Source organism: Denticeps clupeoides, chromosome 14 (assembly GCF_900700375.1).
Source record: "Denticeps clupeoides chromosome 14, fDenClu1.1, whole genome shotgun sequence".
Taxonomy (NCBI): domain Eukaryota; kingdom Metazoa; phylum Chordata; class Actinopteri; order Clupeiformes; family Denticipitidae; genus Denticeps; species Denticeps clupeoides.
The window spans coordinates 3,285,765-3,306,966 of NC_041720.1; the positions used below are offsets into that span (position 1 = coordinate 3,285,765).

The 21,202-nt window shown below is 46.3% G+C and overlaps 1 protein-coding gene across 3 annotated transcripts in view; it reads left to right on the forward strand.

Annotated features, from left to right (window-relative positions):
* LOC114802857 (heparan sulfate glucosamine 3-O-sulfotransferase 5) overlaps positions 1-20,547 on the forward strand; it is a 40,369-nt gene extending 19,822 nt beyond the window's left edge. The window contains exons 1-3 of one of the 3 annotated variants that reach the window (XM_029001984.1): positions 11,181-17,534; positions 17,624-17,765; positions 18,680-20,547. In XM_029001984.1, coding sequence (XP_028857817.1) covers positions 17,659-17,765; positions 18,680-19,613 — 1,041 coding nt within the window. In that variant the 5' untranslated portion in view covers positions 11,181-17,534; positions 17,624-17,658 and the 3' untranslated portion in view covers positions 19,614-20,547. Of the gene's footprint in view, positions 1-11,180; positions 17,766-18,679 lie in introns of those variants that run through there. The other 2 variants (XM_029001982.1, XM_029001983.1) reach the window with 2 other exon arrangements.
* Positions 20,548-21,202: the final 655 nt, after the last annotated feature.

The following is a 21,202-nucleotide window of genomic DNA, read 5'->3' on the forward strand; positions in this document are numbered from 1 at the left end:
CTCGTTCGCCGGGATGTCCAATAACGCTTTATTGGACGACGATGCTCACGCAGCCATTTTTCTCAAGTCTCCACCGCATTGAAGAAACATTTGCATGCGTCCTGGTATTGGAGAAGTTTGACCCCATTCTCGCATTGCGTGCATCGCTCCTTGTCTGGCGAGATGTATTTTTCTCGGAGGCTCCGTCATGTTGCAGGCAGCCGTTGGAAGTCGGAGAACAGGATGCAATCTGCAACTGGAAGGAACTGAGGGGCTTTGAAGGGTAAAAAAAAAAAAAAAATTCCTGCCGGAGCCTTATCCTGTACCCAGCATCCCTGATGAGAACTCGGGGAAGCTTCCTGCGCCACGGCTTCCGTGCGGCCTACGCTGCCTGGATATGCGCGGAGCCAGAAACGGGGCGAAGGGGTTCAGGAGATAAACTTCCGTCTTACTCACCGAGGAGCGAATGACTGTTGTGAATTGCCCCCCCCGTCAGGTCGGAGCGGAGCACGGGTTTAAATTCTCAAATCTACAAGTCAAGTGATTCTCCTGGGCTGCGAAGGTTGTCATCCGCGGTGAAGATGCTGTCTCCTGCTCTTTAAAACTCGTCGGATTATTTAACTTCCTTTCCGAAACTTCCTTTCCGCTGACAGATGAGTAGTTTAATGTAAGCTTTGCCTCATACTGCATGGAAACGGAAAGAATAAATGAGCAGAGACACTCCCGCTGGCACGGTTTAGAGTCTATTTGTTCAAATTATGGGATGGTTCACCATAAATCAAATGGTGGTGAGGACCAGCATATTTTGCACAACTCCTTAGCTTGATTAGAATGATTGATTACAGAAACATCCTAAATTCAGTCTAAATTTAAGATGGTATGTGGTATTATTAGCTACTGACTTTTTTTCCATTATAAAAACCTAATCATAGTTATAAAGCATCTACAATACATTCTACCAGTTATGACATTTTGGTAATACGGCCAAAAAGTATGCAGATAGGAAGAGTATACCATAATTTTTTTCTTTTTGAACCATAATGAAGAAAAAAATCCTTAACTTTAATGATGTTTTCATAATCAACATTTAAAAAGGGGAGGAGCCTGTAAGCATGATTGACAGTCAAACTTTATGAATTACGATGTTAGGAAATCTTATTTTTTGTCACGTCCATGCGGGGATGACAAGGCGGGTGCACGGAGAGGAGGACGAAGAGTGACGAGGAGACGAGGAATGAAGGACGCTATCACCTGACATCATGAAACAGGGGTTTAATGGTGAATCACAGGACAGGGGAGACATCCGAGATGTTGACACTGGTGAACACGGAGCATAACGTTAAAGACCTGACGGCAAACAGAAACAAACAGGGCAGCTTTATACAATTGACACAGGTGAAAACGATTAGGGAACATTACACAGGACAACAGTGAACCTCAGTCCGGATCCCGGACCGGAGTAACCCCTTTTCGGACCGGATCGTGACATTTTTGTAGTCCATTTTTTTCTTGTTTAGCATTCAAAAATATGTCTTGATTTAATTTGGTTTTCACCTCTACATAGATCAATACTAAGAGTTTGTTATTTGTGTATGTCTGTCTTCTACTATGACGACGCCACCATCCACAGGATTTGAGCATCATCGATTGGTTGATGAGCAGGAAAATTATGTTAATGAAATGTACACAAAATACACAAAATCAACTTCTATTGCAGATTTTGTAGCGACATTTTAGACAGAATCTCCTCTACCAGTGTCAAAGAAAGTCAATTCTGGCTCCTCATGGTGCTGCTTTACAATGGTTCTTGTCCTTAATCTGTCTATTTGAAGTCTAACCGAATTAACAGTAGAACATTCTATCCAGTCAGAAAACTTCTAATCGTAACAGAATGTTCTAAGCGATATTGTGGGGGCTGAAACGGAACAGGAACGGGCTCGGCCTAATAGCGCTGAGGAAAATGGACATCATTAAAGCCCTCTCCACATTCATTAGCAGATACTTGGGCAGCGCCGGCCAAAGGACAATGGGATAATGATGGCACTGCCACAGCTGATCTGTTTGTGATCCAGTTGGGCAGAATAGAGTGGGCTGGAATGAACGGGCAGACCGCTTTATCCAGACGTCTCGGGTGGCCAGAGGGCAGAGCCATGCGGTGAAAGGCCATCGTGGCTGATCATTAAAAGTTCCACCTCCTCCTCACTTTCCCCTGGCTCCGTCCACCTCGCAAAAATTAAGATCTTCTTAATCTCATTAATACTGTCTACAAACAAATGACCCGTCAGGATGCTGATGCGTCCTGTTTTTTTATTATGACAGAAGGAACTGAACTATAACCTTCAATATCATGCTAATGTGACGGGAATATTTAGACAAAAGTGTCTTCAACTCACACTGAAAGCAGTGGCTGTGTAGTGATTTATTTTTACGAATGAACAAATGATTTATTTTAACAACTAAATTATTTTCAGTGTTTGGAAATTCAATTAGAGGTCCGCACTCACCTCCGAGCCCCGCGGTATTTCATCCCCGGCACAATGCGAGGTATTGTTAGGCCGGCTTATTTATGGATCGACCAACATTTCCCTTTAGCTTGCAGGGCAGAGCTCTGCCATGCTCTAATGAGGCGGAAGACAAGCCGAAATCAATAGCTGCTCTGGGTGTGGGGCAGGTGGAGCACGGACAACGTGGCTCGCAGTAATTAAGTGCATTTCACCGTGTATAACACAGGGCTGGTTAAAGGTTGGAGGACCAAAGAATTACTCTGTTCACTAATGTCACAGCATTTATGTGTTCTGGACGTAAAGAAGCAGTCGCACAGGTGACTACCTACACAGGAACTAACTACCCACCCAGCCCTTTTTTGTTGGTGTGTGATTATTTCTGACACCCATAGGATTCAATTCAATGATGTTTAATGGGTTTGAAAAAGGGAGGGGCCTATAGGCATGATTGACGGCTCTCACACACCCTACCTGCTCATTATGGATGATTTAAACCCCCTCCTGCCAATATGACACACTTGAGCTAAAAAGCCCGAGAGAATCAAAGTCAACCCGACCCAACATGTACAGCTTCTTAAAAGCCCGGCTTTCTTTGCGCAAAATGAGCAGGTTTAAAGCATAAGCGCCAGAGGCTAGCCTCCATTTCACCACCTCAGCATCCTTTTTCGCATCTCTCTTGCGATAATTAAAACACTTGACCTGACAACAGTAGCTGTCCACCCACTAATAGATGACATTCTATACTATAGAACAATACAGTGGTGGCAGTGGTGGCCTAGCAGTTAAGGAAGCGGCCCTGTAATCAGAAAGTTGCCGGTTCTAATCCACCAAGGTGCCACTGAGGTTCCACTGAGCAAAACTGCTCTCCAAGGGTGATGGTTAAATACAGAGGACATATTTCGTTGTGTCACCGTGTGCTGTGCAATCACTTCACTTTCACTTTCAGCACCATAGTATTGCTGTACTGGTGCTGACCGCTCATTAACCACACAAGCTTGGCCCAAGCCCAAATGGATGGTAGTAGCCTAGTGGGTAACACACTCGCCTATGAACCAGAAGACCCAGGTTCAAATCCCACTTACTACTGATTGTAAGTCGCTCTGGATAAGGGCGTCTAATAAATGCTGAAACGGCTTGGGTTCATCACACGCCCGGGTGTAGCGCAATAGTTTCTCAGATCAAGCTTTTATTTTCTGAACAGTTGCACTCCCCACTCAGCATCATAGACAATCGGTTAACGTGGACGTGACAAAGACTCTTCAAGTAGGCAAAATGAATCTCTCTCACTCACAGCCCCGCGCAGAGAAGGGAACTCGGCTCGCGCTCGCTCGGACGCTTCAAAACGAGCAATTTGGCCCGAATTCACTCGCTCAATTATCAGGCCGTAATCGCCTTCCTCTTTTCCTACCACGCTCCGTCGACATCATAAATTTTCAAAGAGCGTCGATAAAAGCCGGGTTCAGACAATATCCAGGGCCATTGCCTCAGGCGCCGTCGCTTTATGGCGTTGCGCACGGCCGCCAGGCAACCCGCCGGCGATGGGCCGTGATTGAAGTTGATATTAAAAGACGGGAGCGATGCGTGAGTCACGGGGGAATAAGGAGGAGGTCGTTGGCCGCGCCGGACCTGGTACCCGCCACGACTCACCTTCCCCGTGCGCGTGACAAACTGCCGCCGCTCGGGCACGCCGTGGCAAAACAGATAAATAAAGGCCCGTGCCCTTCAAGCCGCTCCCCGCCTCCGGCGGGTTGGCATAATTGCATTGCGGGTTGAGAGGTGGCGGCCATCACTTTCCTGAAGGGGTGCGTGCGCAGCCTGAAGGACGAAATTGAAATTCTGAGCGGAGGTGGGCCGCGAAGCCGCTGAAACGCGCCCATTCTCACGTCTGCGTTTTAAAGTGCACACCTCTCTTTTTTTTTTTTTTTTCACGGAGTCAGTAAACGTTAATGGGTTACTCTGCGAAAGATTAAGTAGCCTTGTTTCGTGGAGCTTCCTTTTTCGTCATGCTTCACCTTCACTCTTGCAAATGCTGCTAAAACATTTATGTTTAGAGTGTTTTTACTCTTCTTTTCACCAAAAACTGATTTTTTGCACGAATGGCTCCTAAACTATGAATAAATCATATCCAAAAAAATGATGACTAAAGGAAAAAACCAAGAAGTGTCACGTTGCACTATGTTGGTCCTTAAATCTCAGAAATGTCTGGGCCCCGTAACATGTCAATGGTCCAAAAGTCAGGAATGAATAAAAAAACACAGAGGGACCAAAAAGACAGCGCATTTTAGAATGGCCGAGTCAGCGGCCTGACCTGAGTCACGCGCTGCAATGCTGTGGTGTGATCTGAATCAGGATTTCCAAAAATACACGCACCCTGGAACAGTGTTGTGCAGCAGGGCGGACAGGAAATGGGTCTCCGGGTCTTTTCTGTATATACCATGCATATCCCTACGTGCGGGTTAATTGATGAACAAGAGAGGCATATGACACAATATATGTAGACATTCGAATGTGAAGTGATTGTCACATGTGATACACAGCAGCACAGCACACGGTGCACACAGTGAAATTTTCTCTCTGCATTTAACCCGTAACCCTTGGTGAGCAGTGGGCAGCCATGACAGGCGCCTGGGGAGCAGTGTGTGGGGACGGTGCTTTTGCTCAGTGGCACCTCAGTGGCACCTTGGCAGAACGAAATTGGAACCGGCAACCTTCTGATTACCGGGCCGCTTCCTTAACCGCTAGGCCACCACTGCCCCACAAGCAAGGAGGTTATACTGGAAAAGCTGGGAAGCAAATACACTACTGACATCACACTGGCCAGTCAGATAAAACAAAATGGCCCGAGGAATGGAAAGTGCTTGATGTGACACCTTTGGAAAAGACTGTGTGATCATAAAAGTAAAGGTAGATGACAGGAATTAGGCCAGTAGAAACTGAATTTGACTAGAATATGAACTGAATTAGAATTTTCCAAACTGAATTGGAATATATTAACCTGAAGGGCAAGGGCAAGGGGCCAAGCTCCAGAGAGGGAGGATACACCTGGTGAAGCAGGGGGAAAGTAGAGCAGAAGAACCCAGACGCACAGGTAGAAGAACCACCGGCAGCTTTGGCCACATGGTGACAGTCCTTGTTTGCCAGTGGGTGGCCACAGTCCAGAGACAAAGAAGGGGGTCTTAATTAACACATGATAATTCATGGACCTGGAACGTCTCATCTTATAATAATAAGTGAGGACTTTTAAAGGCTAAATTAAAAAAAGCGGAAAAATGTAACAACTTTGTTCGATCAGTACTCAGTACCCAGTTCAATTTGTCCAACCCCCCTGTAGTAGCTTATAAAGATCGTTTAGAGCTGTGTGTTGTGATAGTTACTAATGTGCGTTACTGATTTAGCTGAAGAATCGCCTGTGTGGGCCATGTGGAAGACGACTCCGTAACCGCACAGTGTGCCAGCCTGCGAGTCGCAAGACGGCCGCTTCGGAGGCCGGCGGACTAAAGTCGATCAGCAAGCGGCCCGGGATCACGCGCCGGGGCAGCGGGTGCTTCTCGGCCGCCGGTAACGCGCCAAATTCATTATTCATGGACCGCGTGCTCTGCGCTGCCTTCACTTGGCGTAACGAGGCTTTGCGGCTCCATCTGCCTCTGCTTCGCCGCCACTTCTCCCCTGCCAATAAAATCGCAGGGTTTTGCCGGGCTAATGTGGCCGCATCAATAATTAATTGTAATGCGTGCAGCGTGCCGGCTTTATATTTTAGCTGCTCTGTGATGGGCGAGGAGGCCAAGGAAGGTGGTCTAGATCTGGTCTGCCTATGTTGTGGCCTGTGTTTTCAAATATGTTCTCTTGTGCACATTTACATTGATATTTACAGCTTTTACAAGATGCCCTTATCCAGAGCGACTTACAATCAGTAGTTGCAGGGACAGTCCCCCTGGAGACACTCAGGGTTAAGTGTCTTGTTCAGGGACACAATGGTAGTAAGTGGGATTCGAACCTGGGTCTTCTGGTTCACAGGCGAGTGTGTTACCCACCAACACTACTACCACCAACACGACATGTACACGACATCTGCAGTCAGGGTGTTTCTGGTGGTACTACAGTACAGGTGGGGTCCACCAAAACCAGTTCTCTTCAGATAGGAGAAGACAGGCCACCACCTACAAAAGCGTGTAGCGGGATTGGACAATATTGCTTCTCAGTGTCTTTAATGGATCCCTGTGTCTGAAGAATGATTGCCTCACTTCCCTGACCTGGATACATGGGAATTCATGAAAGAAGCTCCGGTCTGGACCAGCAAGAAGAAGGCCGTCTTCATCTGTTCTGCAAAATCTGGAGCTTAAAGGCCTTTATTTAACAAAGCACAGCAGAGCACTTTGCTGCGTTCTTGGTGACGGACGACTTAAGAATAGGGACCCACTGTCGTGCCTCATCTATCAAAAAACGTTTTTTAATAAAAGATTTTCCGCCGGCTGGACCTACGTGAATTTGGTTGCATCTTGCATGACAGATGATCAGCTGTAGTCCATTTAATCACAAAAAATACTTTGTCCGATGACGAATTAACTCCACTCGAGGAGTGCGGTACACTTTTAGAACCATTTAAAATGGCTGCACTTAAAACCATAGAGTTCACTGAGTTCACGTAGTTGGCCTGTTTATCAAGCTCCTTAAATAAAAACCTTGAAGAAGAAAGCAAGGAGCAGAAAAGTAGCCCTCTGAGCGCTAACATGTTGGCATAAATGTTTAATGGATTGGCGAGTGGTACTCCAAGAGGAGGGGAAAAAAAGAACATATAAGTGTATTTGGTATATTTTATTCATAGCGTGGCGGCGTTTAATGCATTAGGACTTTGAGTGGGGACCGGTGTGTAGGCCCTGCCGAGGCACATGAAAGGTTCATTGTTTGAGGAACCATCAGAAGATTGATACCATTAGATGAGAGAAGGATCTTCCCAAAAGGATCTTGCTCATAGTTTTTCTAAGTTGAATACACACCTGAACTGTTCAGGTCTCATCTGATTTCTGTCAATGAAAAAGATAAATTTCAAACCCCAAAAAACATGGCTTATATCGTCCCAGGAGCCCCAGTGGCATATTTTGTTTCACAAACCTTGTGCTTTATGATTTTTAAGAATTTGACTCAGCCAATTATTTTTTGACAGTAAGAGTTGATAGAAATCCCACAACATAAACACATCATTATTTGCGTGTATAAAAAGACCCCTAATATTTCACATTTCCATTGAAATAAACTATTTCATAAATGTAAAATCTCATGCCCATTTTATTTGATTCTCATTTCTTACGTAAAGGTCCTTTGTGACTTTGTGAGATGATTTAACATTAATACGAGTTCCCCCGGCCTGTCTATGGTCCTGCAGTGGCTAGAAATGGCGATAGGTGTAAAGAGAGCTTTGGCCATTCTTCTTCACTGTTCAGAGAGCGGCAGCTCAGATGGTCAGAGCTGGAACTTGTGACGTCATAAGCGGGGAGGTTACCTCCCGTTTTTCATGCTTCTTCCACCCAGAGAATTTCCCACCCCTCCCGTAAAACATTATCTCTGCCATCATGGCTTCCAAACATGTGAAACATTGCAGTCCCTCGGTGATTGGAGGGGGCTCATTTTACTTTTTCCTGGAAAAACACAGACACGACTTCTTGGCTGCACCAAAAATTGTGGTTGGTGAATGGTGTTGATGACGTCCCGCCTCTCTCTTCCTCATTAGCATTTAAAGCTACAGACACCGAAACGGCGTGTCCTGGGGAAATCTCATTGTGTGACTGGCTAAAAGTGGCTGTAATTCTGCACCAAGGCTGAATTTCAGAAGAAGACTACAGACCGATATAAAAGCAAAAACAATTTTTGTCAAGGACCTTAAATTAACTGGGAACTTTTTATAAGTTAAAGTCCTTAAACAGTTTTGCTAAAGGTGAATATTTTGGGGCCCACATATGAAAAGCTCTTCCGTTGGCCCACGATGTCTCCCTGTTACAGCGGTGACCTGACAGGGTGTGACACAGCCTGGAACTGGTGCAGTGCCACACTCTCGGACAATCAGCTTGGTGACTGGAAACATGCATCCCGCTTGACACGTGACAGCAAGGGAACGTTGGACCCATGAGTGGGTGGTCCGTTCCTGCCGACTCAATAGAGAACTAAAAAAAAATGCACCTTTTCTTTTCTGTTTTAGAATAGTGATCTTTGGAGTGAAGTGTCAAGTTATAAGTGCATATAAAGGCCAGGATCCAATTAGAATGAGCATTTATCCCTATTACCGTTTAATCGTTACCTGGAAGTGTTTTTTTTATTATTTTCATGCAAATAATTTAGAGAATGCCGTTCCATACATGATATATGTGTGAACAGTGTCCCTTTTCATAAGTGCTTCATGTGTCAAACCAGCGTAAATATGAGTGTTGACATGAGTCGCAATTTGTACCCCAACAGTGTGTATGGATATTGCATATTTTATGTAGTTGTCATATGGAATCTTCTTCTCTTTCGTTCCCTTTTATGTCATTAAAGGATCTTGATTAAACGATTCAACAGAGTATAGAAAGCAACGTTTAACGTTTCTGAACAACGCTTATGGAGAAACTTCTGATTGGTCTACCACAGTTGCTGTTGCTAAGCAGTTGTTTATGTAATGGATTCACCTCTCAGCCAATCACAAGGCAAAGCTGAAACTAACCAGGCTAAGGAAAATCCATTTTGAAACATTTGAGAACCTTTTCTTAAAACAGACATAACATCTGTTCTGAACGGCAGCTGATTCCACAAAAATATGTCTCACGGAAACACAATAGACACAGTAACGTTCACAGTAACGAATTGTGATCTCACAATTCTTTACCTGTCACATGATGTACAGCAGAGGGTGACAGGATGTGTAAAATACAGGACACAGTGTGACCGGACAGCTTATTGCCAAACTTTCGGCTACGTATACGGGGCTTGCCTGTCCATAATCATTTCCAGAAGACCCCTGCATCATGCTATTGATAATGCTGAACGGAACCTGCCAACATTTTCTGTAATTTCATTATAGTCTGAGTGTAGAATACTATTCAGCGATACAGATACACATACAGGATTTGATCTTTCTTTTTTTTTTGGTGCTCTGGAAGAAAACAGGACGGGTTAAGCGCTAATAGGTCGCATCCTGCTGAGGCGGGCTGTTTGCCGACAGCCTAAAAGAGTGATGAAATCCTCGGCAGCCAACAGCGGCGCGAGAGGCCGTGGAATGAAATATTAAACACCCACGCTGGACCCTTTACGCCACGGAGAGCCCCAGACCTGTCACTGACAATCATGACGAGCCTGATCACGGCAAACATGGAAGGAGCTGCATACACATGAGGGGGGTGGGAGGACTGTGTGTGTGATTGTGTGTGTGTGTGAGTGTGTGAGTGTGTGGTTGGGGGTTAATTAGGTTGGTGCGCTCGTTGTCTCTTGCTGTGGGGATGGGTGGAATCTGCTGCTTTACCTGAGGGACGTATCGGCCTCTGTGCACCATTAGATCACTTCACACACACACACACTCACACATACTAGCCTAGACATATAACACTCAGCATTGCAACTTCACCCCTCTATGCATGATAAAAACCTTAAACGTAGGTTTTCGGGCCCCTGTGCATTCTGGGAGGATGCGCTGATCCGGACAGACGGGTCCTGTCTGCTTCCATGGTACGGATTCTTATCATTGACACATTACTCAGCGCTTACCTAAGGCCCCGCCCACCGCATCAGCCAAGTCCCAAAGGGTCTTCGGAAGTCAAGCTCCGCATGGCCCCCAGATCACTGGTCTCGATTGTGCTGCAGATCAGAGGTTCCTTAGTCGTGTTCCTCGAGGCTGTTCCGTCAGAGCGCCGTTCGAGGCATGTAAACAGCACGACGGAAGAACCAAGAGCTGTTTTAAAACAGAGATACTGACTAGTTCTGCACAGAGTAAATCAATTATCGGTAAGGTACAATTAGTGCCTCTTTCACACACTAAATGTTCATTTTAAAACCAGATTATCATAAAACTGTGCAATTAGAAGCTTTTTTCAGATCACCTTGGAATAATGTCACAAATCACTCGAATGACAAAATGTGTGTGTGTTTTTTTCTGGTGTGCATAAGATAAGAAACACCGCACTTATTGGGAAATAGGGGCTTCATAGATTATGCTTTTTTAAAGGCTTTTTTTTTGCATTTTTATTTCTGTCTTGTTGGTCCCCTAATTCTGTATCTGAAGTCTCTTTCCGAAATTCAGCCTTGATGCAGAATTACAGCCACTTTGATCCAGTCCCACAATGAGATTTCCCAGGATGCGCCGTTTCGGTGTCTGTAGATTTAAATGCTAATGAGAAGGAGAGAGGCGGGACGAGGAGGAGAGCGGCCTATAGAAGTTGAAATGACGTCATCAACACCATTCACCAACCACAATGTTTGCCGCAGACAGGAAGTCGTGATGCCGTTTTTACAGAAAAAAATTTGCTGGTTCTTCAGAATCTTGTGTGATGTAACAAAAAAAATACATTTGTGCTCATTTTTACACCCAATCACCAAACAACTGCAATGCTTCGCCCATTTTCAAGCCATGACGGTCGGTGGAGATAATGTTTTAGGGGGGTGGGAAATTCTCTGGGCGGAAAAAGCATGAGAAACAAAAGGTAACCTTTCCCCTTATGACGTCATAAGGGGGAAAATTCTAGATCTGACTGTCTGAGCTGCCGCACTCTGCTTAAAGTGTTTTATTGCATTATTCCATCTCATCCCTCTTACAATGAAAAATCAATTTTGTCATTTTTATCAGACATTCCTTACCAAGAACGACAATGTAAATTTTGTCCTCTAAATGCCTGCATTAGCACAATCCCATGGTATCTTGTTTTCCTGTTGGCATTTCTCCTCTGATCATTAAATGAAACACAAGATGTTTTGCTGCCCTCTTTTTTTTTTGCCCGCAAGGGAGAAATAGTTGCTGATTCACTAAATAATCCTGGAGGCAGCGGAAAGTAAACGCCGCAGAGGAACAAAGCGGTTACTAAAAGTAGCAATGCTGTGTGCAACACGCGCTCGCTACAGTCATCAGCCAGCCATGTGACGTGAGGACGATGGCCACAACACCCCGGACCATTTTAACAGCACTCACCACGCATTGCTAATGGCATTGCCTGACATTACAAGTGTGCAAACAGCCTGTGCATGATCCAAGTTGTCATGCATCAAAACTGGATGAATGACATTTGAAGTGATAATCACTTTTTCAGTGTATGTTTTAGTTATTAATACATTTTTTTCATGCAAGTCATTTTCCCACTTCAGGCCCCACATTCATGTAAGTCTTGAACAGGGGAGAAAGAGGGGTCGAAGAAAGGGAGGAGGTGGACACCGCTCTACACCTGGCCGTGTTGACATTTACAGCATTTATGTTGCCCTTATCCAGAGCGACTTACAATCAGTAGTTACAGGGACAGTCCCCCCCTGTAGACACTCAGGGTTAAGTGTCTTGCTCAGGGACACGATGGTAGTAAGTGGGATTTGAACCTGGGTCTTCTGGTTCATAGGCGAGTGTGTTACCCACTAGGATACTTCCACCCCTGTTGACAGGAGATGACAGGAGGGGGTTTACATAGTTCAAAATGAGGAAGCTGGGTGTGTAGGAGCTGTCAATCATACATACACGCTCCTCCCCTTGTTCATATTTGTTCATAAAAACATCTTTGTGTCTCACTTTCACTGAAACCAAAATTTTAAATAAAAATTGCCAGACCAGATATGGTAACATCATGGAAATAAATGACCATAAACCATATTATAGGGATGTAGAAAGAGAGCTGTCAGGACAGCAGACACCGGCCCCTTGGGACGGGGAGCGCACAGCTGCCTCAGAGGCCGGGTCTCCATGCGAGAGGCGCAGCGACGTCACGTGTCCCCACCCCTCACAAGTCCCATTAGTGTGAACCTCGGTGTGAAGTTAAAACACTTGTTCAGTGGGGGCTGTCAGCGCCCATAATGTCTCTGGCTGTGGGACACGCGAAGGAGATAGCAAGTTTGCCGCCACGCCTGCGGATCGCAGTAAATAAAGCCTTGAGGAGCCAAATTCAGACCACGAACTGAACCTTATTATGTGTAATGTTACATGACATAATGCACCTTTAACGAATCTAATATTCACATATTATGTTCCATATGATGTAGCGTACCTCTGAATTCTTTCACTGGATTCTTTGTTAGGATCCCATGGCTTTCGGTGTCTTATATAACTGCCCTGACATATGTCTTCCTGTGGACTGAGCCATGTGACTGGCCCCGGGTGATGGTCGTGTCACGGCGCAGGGGTCTGCTGGAGCCCGGCCGCCGTCTGGAGACGGAGCCGGTAGTGAGTTCGCCTCCAGGCACCTCCCTCCTGCCCGTCCCTCTCAGGGCCGCGAGTTTATTGCATTGCAGTTCTCGTCTTATTTGTAGCCTGAAGGTCGGCATGTAGTCAGCAGTAAAGCTGATATTGTCTTTCTGGGTCTGGCGCGGCTGTGTTTATTATTGCATCCGGAACGTTCCTCCTTTCCCTGGGCGTCAGCTCTTTGTGTGGCGGGCAGCAGGGCACCTGCCAGGGTGAGCGTGCACCATGTCCCCGAGTCCACATGACAACAGGGACCTAAATTCCCCGTAAAGGGTATAATGGCAAATTATTTTCATATTGTGGTCTTGGCTCAGTACTTCAATAAGCCCCACGGTGGCATGGCCTCACACCTCCAAGGTTGAGAGTTCGAACCCCGGCTCGGACCTTGGTGTTGGCGCCGGTTTCCTTCAGGTTCTCCAGTTTCCTCCCGCCGTCCAAAGGCATGCAGACGAGGTGGATTGGAGACTCTGAATTACCCATAGGTGTGAGTGTGTGAGTAAATGGTGTGTGTGTGCCCTCTGGTTGGCTGGCGCCCCGCCCTTGGTAAGGCCCCGCCTTCGCCCCCGGTGTCCCGGTATGAGCTTCGATAGTCGCTATTGAAAGTGTTATATTTATGTTAGGTTATAGTTATAGATAGATTTTATGTTACCTCATACTTTTGTGTCTAGACACCACACTGCTATCAATCTTGTTTGTAAGCTTGTTCCTTAGGTAGTTACACGTTTATGCGACATTTGCTACACAATCATTACAGGGAGACAAAAATTGTGCGTTGTCTCTGTATTGACATTGGATATAAAGTATTGAGCTAAGGTGTGTTGTGTGCCACCTGATTCAGATCTGCACACTCAACGTGGAACATAGTCCCTCTGTGAAGTGAAGTGATTGTCACTTGTGATACAAAGCACATGGTGCACACAGTGAAATTTGTCCGCATTTAACCCATCACTGTTAGTGAGCAGTGGGCAGCCATGACAGGAGCCCGGGGAGCAGTGTGTGGGGATGGTGTTTTGCTCAGCGGCACCTCAGTGGCATCTTGGCGGATCGGGATTTGAACAGGCAACCTTCTGATTACGGGGGCCGCTGCTTATTATCTCCGTTGCTTATTATCTCCGCCAAGACGTGAGAAAATGTCCCCGTTTTGTCCTTGAGAGAATGCTGTGAGCATGACACTGGGGGCTGGAAATGATTGAATTTGAAAGTCGGGTGTGTGGACATGAATGTGGCACTAATGCTAAGGCACAATAATACCGTGGGTGTAATATCGCTAGACACAAAAATGGAAAAAAAAGGAAGTCCCTTGTGAATAGGAAATAGGAATCAATAATAATGATAAATGGCAACGCTGTGAATTATTCATAAACTTCCTGCTGCATTCTCTCATTCCTTCATCTGACTCTCTGTCCGACACGACCATAAAACTTTTGTCGGACCAGTTGTCGTGTTAATGTTCTGTGTTAATGTTCTCCATCTTAGTGACAAACCGCCATGATGAGAGGACAGGGACGATGGCCGGCTCCGCTGGAAGCTCTCTACCTGGCTTGAGTTTGGTAGTCACAGTCCACTTCGATAATTGGTAACGTCAAATAAATAATTGCTGTAGTGGTCAGCACCGCGGACAGCAGCCAACACATGGAGCGGGAGTCTGGGATCACACATTTGGCCTCCGGGTGAACGTATCTACCTGTTTGCCCCTGTAGATCAGACTTGCTCTTCATCAGGCTACTCCCTGCTGCTCGAATCACAACCAGGCTTTAAAATGAGTGATAGTTGCCATGTTAGTTGGATGTTGTCGGTCGAGATTCTTATTTTTCTCTCAAATTGTCCAGAAGGGGACGCTCACTCTGGCTGCATCACACAAAAGATTCCACATTTGGCCTTTGTCCCCAAGATGTTGTTGTGAAGTCCAGTACTTCTGGCTCAGATCTGCATGTGGGCAGTCAGGGACGCTAAAGTGGACGTGACCACCACGTGACATTCAGCGCGAGAAAAGCATCAGCGAGGAGCTGCTTGGTTTCCAGAAACAGCAGCCCTCGGTGCACGCAGCTAATCATCACGTGCAAACATGAATATTACATCCAAATCCCGTTTCAGTGTAACACGTACAATTGAAATAATCTTCCGCTCCGTGGATTTTTTTCCCCCCCATATCCGTTATTGCCTCCTTCATTATCACTGAGATCTGGGTCGCGCAGTCTTTTCTCACTGTGTATGGGCTGGAAATACGGTAGCCCACACAAAAAGTACTGGGTTTAGCTGTGTCCCTCTCTCTGTAAACTTGCATGTGACTGAGGTGACAGTGAAGTTGACTTTGACTTTGAAAACCCTGGCCTAATTTGATATTCTGAATGAGCTGGGTATTTTATGCGGCCGTCCCGGATAATGAAGCCTCCTTTATGAGTTATGTAAACTCTAGAACCTTGTATCTCTTTGTCCCAGATTTTATGGTGTTGTGCTGAACTCCTTCAATTCAATTCCAGAATTATTTTTCAGAGGTGGAACGTCCTCCAGATGTAAAACAATAAGACGAATTTCTGAAAAACCTTCACAGCCTTTGGCGTTTATTATGGATATCTGCATTTTGATGTAGGAGCCGCACAAGAACCTGTCAGATTAGCTTCACATAAGACTCCCCTGGCATTTATGTCTATTCTTTCTGCGGTCTTCATATACATATACGAGGTTTTTACTTAAACAAGGTTTTTCAAGTAAATTCGACCCTGTTTCACATGCTGATTTCATGGTCTCATAGGCCCCAAAAGAGAAAAGAATGACTGCAGCAGACGCGCTGGCAGAGGAAGACGTTCTGTTCTCTCGTCAGCAGAACACACGTGAAGAACCGACACTATTATAGCGCCGTAAAAAGTTCACGTTTGAGGCGTTTAAAATGTCACAAGAACAAAGTGAGTGAGGAGTGGCTAGAAATAATTTTAATTGGCTGCCTCTTTTTTTTGGTATTGATTTCTTGGAAAGGTTCTGTTATATATATATACACACACACACACACACACACACACACACACTCTTGACCAGGGATATTTTGGTTCTGGACAAAGGAGTCAAGAAAAAGAGTGAAAGAATCGTCTGTTCTTTGTATAATATCACACTGATTTAGACGAGGTCTGCGTCGTCACACTGTTGTGGGCAGGAGGAAATAAAGCGTTTTACTGCCTGCCCATGAGTCCCTCTTTGCAAGAGTGAAAGCCTTACGCCACATTCGTAAATCACCCCCTCCCTCCCCGCTGCCCCACCCTTTCACAGATGCTTCTTATAATGAAAAACATTCCATTTCCAAAATGGGAATCTGCAAAAAAAAAAAAAAAGGGAGATGACCTCCAGCCTGCATTGTTGCTGCTCGAGGCTAATAAAGCTGTGATCGCCTAGACGGCCTCCCAGAGTCGAGGCAATATTACTTATTTTTAATTTCAAGTTAAAAAAAAAAAAGAAAAAGCAACCCCAGAGAAACTATATTATCCCAGCCCATTGTAAATGGTTTTATATGGATTTGTCTGGTTAATATAAAAAAACTATTACAGACAGTGGGGCTGGAGCCTCTGGTCTTTCTCATCTGCAGCTGTTTCAGAGGTATTTGTTTATTATTTAGGAGACCGGAACGAAGGAATTCTGGATAGGATTTCTATGAATTCTCACTGGATATATGAATTCATTTCCAGTTCACTTTAATAATGCGGGATGTGGCCCTTTGATAAGGAAACACTGCCCCCTGTTGGCCAAAAACACAGCTGGGCGTCATCAGATTTTTGCCACAGAAGGTCAAAAGAGTCGCTCGCGTGACAAAAAATGCGCTAATGTTCCTCTGCATGTAAATGACCGTGAGACAGATGTGCTGAAGAAGATCATTTGTAATGATTGGGCTGGCTGTGGCACTGGGTCGGGGTGAGGAGTTGCTGCGAGGGCTTTATGGAGTAGCTCAAGGGCGCAGTGAACGCCAGAGCGACGCCGGGCCATTTGAATGGTATTGTGATGAAACGAGAGAAATGAAGAAGGTTGAGAGAGTTGCCGCTAATTTTTTCCATTTGTTTTATTACTTGGTTCATGTAGGCACGCATCAGTTGCCATTTCATGTCGGGTACAACTGTGCAGATCATGAGCCGATGTGGAGGAACGATATTGCGAAAGTCTAATTGTTCCATTAACTTCTCATTTCCTAAATGGCCCGTTTTGGGAATTAGATGCTCTCCGAAGTAAACAGTTTCAGCACGTCCTCGCCAAACCCCGTATTTCACGCCGCGGACCCCTGAGACGCTGTTGTGAAAGTGAAGTGATTGTCACATGTGATACACAGTGAAATTTGTCCTCTGCATTTAACCCATCACCCTGAGTGAGCAGTGGGCAGCCATGAGAGGTGCCCGGGGAGCAGTGTGTGGGGACGGTGCTTTGCTCAGTGGCACCTCAGTGGTGGATCGGGATTCGAACCGGAGTTGCCTCATGAATTCCGGTGACGACCGGAGAGGCCGTGACACTAGCAGTGTGGCCGGCCGCGCCCTGCTGCTTCCTCTCAGCAGTGTGAGGGGAATGGCGGCCCGCCGCGCGGTTCCGTCTGAGCTATCAAGCGAATGGCTAAATAAGAAGCGAGATGGATGCACGAATACCCATGGCGAAGGAGTAAAGCGGCGGCACTGCAGCCGGCTTAATCACTTGTAAGACTTGATTGAGTGCGCGTTAATAAACATTAGGCCGCCTCTTTGCCGGCGGTGATTAGAGGTTTATGTGCTCTGCTTCCCCCCAGGCTGAAGACGCAGTCCTGAAGATTGATGGAGGGCCATGCTGTTCAAACAGCAGGCGTTGCTTAGACAGAAGCTCTTCGTGCTGGGCAGCCTCGCTATTGGCAGTCTCCTCTATCTGGTGGCCAGGGTGGGGAGCTTGGACAGGTTGGTGCTCTTTACATTCCTTTCCAGGAGGCGTTTCATGCCGAATTTCGGTCCATCAGCTTATGAAGCCTTAATATCAATTAAAGAAAATTACATTTGAGATACATTCACTAGTAATTGCTGATAACCTGCATGTTTGTGTCGGTAGTGGGCGTGGTCTCGTTCGTGTACAATGGGTATTAGGAATGTAGAGAAAGGAGGGAAATGGAGGAGAAAGGGAGGAGATGGATGCTGCACTACACCTGGGCATGTCACGTATTGACAGAAGGGGGCTTAAATTGTCCATTTACATTTTACATTTACATTTACGGCATTTGGCAGACGCCCTTATCCAGAGCGACTTACAATCAGAAGTTACAGGGACAGTCCCCCTGGAGCAACTTAGGGTTAAGTGTCTTGCTCAGAGACACAATGGTAGTAAGCGGGATTTGAACCTGGGTCTTCTGGTTCATAGGCGAGTGTGTTACCCACTAGGCTACTACCACCCTGGAACACCCTACGTCCAGAATGAGGACGTAGGGTGTGTGAGAGCTGTCAATCATGTCAATTTACATTTACAGCATTTATCAGACGCCCTTACCCAGAGCGACTTACAATCAGTAGTTACAGGGACAGTCCCCCCCTGGAGACACTCAGGGTTAAGTGTCTTGCTCAATGACAAGATGACAGTAAGTGGGATTTGAACCTGGGTCTTCTGTTTCACAGGCGAGTGTCTTACCCGCTAGGCTTCTACCACCCATCATGTCAATAATTAAAGTGTGTTATAAAAAATAATTACACACCAATAAAAATGTGCTGGGTGGGTAGTTGTCGCTTCTTGTTTCTTTGCATTGATTTCTGTGGTGATAATTTTCTGTTCTAAAAACGAATCGTTCGTTAATGTCTTTTTGCTTTGACGTTGGTCTTGTTCTCAGGCTGCAGCCTATTTGCCACATCGAGAGCAGGCTGGCTCCCCCTGGTCTCCCCGGCCAGATCCCCTTAAGGACGCTGCAGTACAAGCGCGGCCTGCTCCACGAACTGCGGAAGGGCAATGCGAGCAGGGAGCAGGTCCGCCTGCACAACCTGGTCCAGCAGCTGCCCCGGGCCATCATCATCGGGGTGCGCAAGGGAGGCACCCGTGCCCTGCTGGAGATGCTCAACCTGCACCCGGCGGTGGTCAAGGCCTCGCAGGAGATCCACTTCTTCGACAACGGCCAGAACTACGCCCGCGGCATGGACTGGTATCGGGAGAAGATGCCCTTCTCCTACCCGCACCAGATCACCATCGAGAAGAGCCCAGCGTACTTCATCACCGAGGAGGTGCCCGAGCGCATCTTCAAGATGAACTCGTCCATCAAGCTGCTGATCATAGTGCGCGAGCCCATCACCAGGGCGGTGTCTGACTACACCCAGGTTCTCGAAGGCAAGGAGCGCAAGAACAAGACCTACCACAAGTTCGAGAAGTTGGCCATCGATGCCAATACCTGCGAGGTCAACACCAAGTACAAGGCAGTGCGGACCAGCATCTACACCAAGCACCTGGAGCGCTGGCTGAAGTACTTCCCCGTGGAGCAGTTCCACATCGTGGACGGGGACCGCCTGATCACGGACCCCCTCCCCGAGCTGCAGCTGGTGGAACGTTTCCTCAACCTCCCATCTCGGATCAGCCAGTACAACCTGTACTTCAACGCCACCCGCGGCTTCTACTGCCTGCGATTTAACATTGTCTTCAGCAAGTGCCTGGCAGGCAGCAAAGGCCGCACCCACCCCGAGGTGGACCCGGCCGTGGTGGCCAAACTGAGGCGGTTCTTCCACCCGTTCAACCAGAAGTTCTACCAGATCACGGGCAGGACATTCAGCTGGCCCTGAAGAGGCCTCCAGCTTCCACCTCTTCCTTTCCAGACTTTTACCGTAATCATTTGAAAAAAAAAAAAAAAAAAAAAAGTCGAAAAAAGAAGCACCTTTATCGAATTTAAATCAAACGTGACCAAATCTAAGTCCATGTCGGTTTTGTTTGTGAGCGTTTAACTGTACGGCGGAGATTATTTTTTACAGCGATGGGCTCGCCCGTGCATCCACCAACAACCTCCTCCACGCGTCACCTCCATGAGACGTAGCTGCAGAAAATACTTGAAAATATTAGTGGTTCACCAGTCAGTTTTGGAACTCATGGGCAATTCATCCTTTCATTAAAAAAACAAAAAAAAATACAGTTTCTGTGTGGTTCGCTGGCGGTGTTCACTTCACGTTTGTGCAGCGTTGAAAGGGTGGAGAGAAGGAAAGTGGACTTGTGTGTGTGTTCTGATGCAGCAACCCATCGGAAACCAGTGGTAAATCTTTTGTTCTTCGGGGTTTTATTTTATACAGATGAGCCCGCATTGTCAGATATTTCAAATGGGAATAATAAAAAGCTCATCGTTAATCTGTACATGAAGACTTGTTATTCGGTACGGACTTCCGTTTATGTACGGTTCATTTCTGGTGTCTTACCTCTCTACAGCGCATGTGTTTGACCTATGCACCGCCGTGTCCCTTCAGATGCCACAAAGTGAGTGTTCCCTGTGTGAGATTTGCCCGAGCGGTTCCCAAGGTCTCGGGCGGGTGCTGTGTCGCCGGAGAAATATCGGAGAAGCCACATTTTGCGTTTTTCAATCGCAGCACAAGAACTCGGTTCCTGCTGTTGGAGTTCCTGTTTTTGTTTGTGAGGCTTGCTCATCCTACAAATACTTGATACCACCCACTCTGTATAATAAATGTCATTCTGTGACAAGAATAATTGAAGTAAAGTCAACTTTAAACATTTTACTTCTGTTGAAGTCATTTTGTTTGCAGGCAGCGGCCTTCATGAGCTGGAGGTTCTCTGTAAACCCCATTGCCGTTTCGTGAAGCCAGTTGTTTGCTCTTGTACTTTCTCTTTAAAGCACCGCAGTCTGTTCCACTGCGCCCCACACCGGGCCTTGGACCCATCTCTGGAGGAGAAGCGCGGGAGACAGCGTAATCTTACTGAGTGATGGCACGGTGCACTCTGCTCTGGAACGAGACCACCTATAAATGCTGGATACAAGCCATTAAATACAGACCGCCTTCCTTTGTGGGGTACAGTGGCCCTGGAGAATGATCTCGACTCCCTCATTTGCGGAGAGAGCAAATAAATAAAGAAACCTGCTATAATCGGAAGACCATGTGTATCGGTTAATGATGTTGACATGCTCGCTTTCTCTGAACTCCCACAACATTAATGCACCCCTGTAGAGTATAGAGAATATTTAAAGGTGCATTTTGCTTGCCATAAGCTTCTGAGAACTGTAACTGGTGGTACTTCACTGAATAAAAGATTCATGTTTGCAATCTGAATGACATTGGATATGTAGCGTAGATTACTGCAAATAGCCAGCAGGATTGTTTTCTATATTTTAGAGCGATACATGTCAAACTTGTTCATAGTTCTGACCACTATT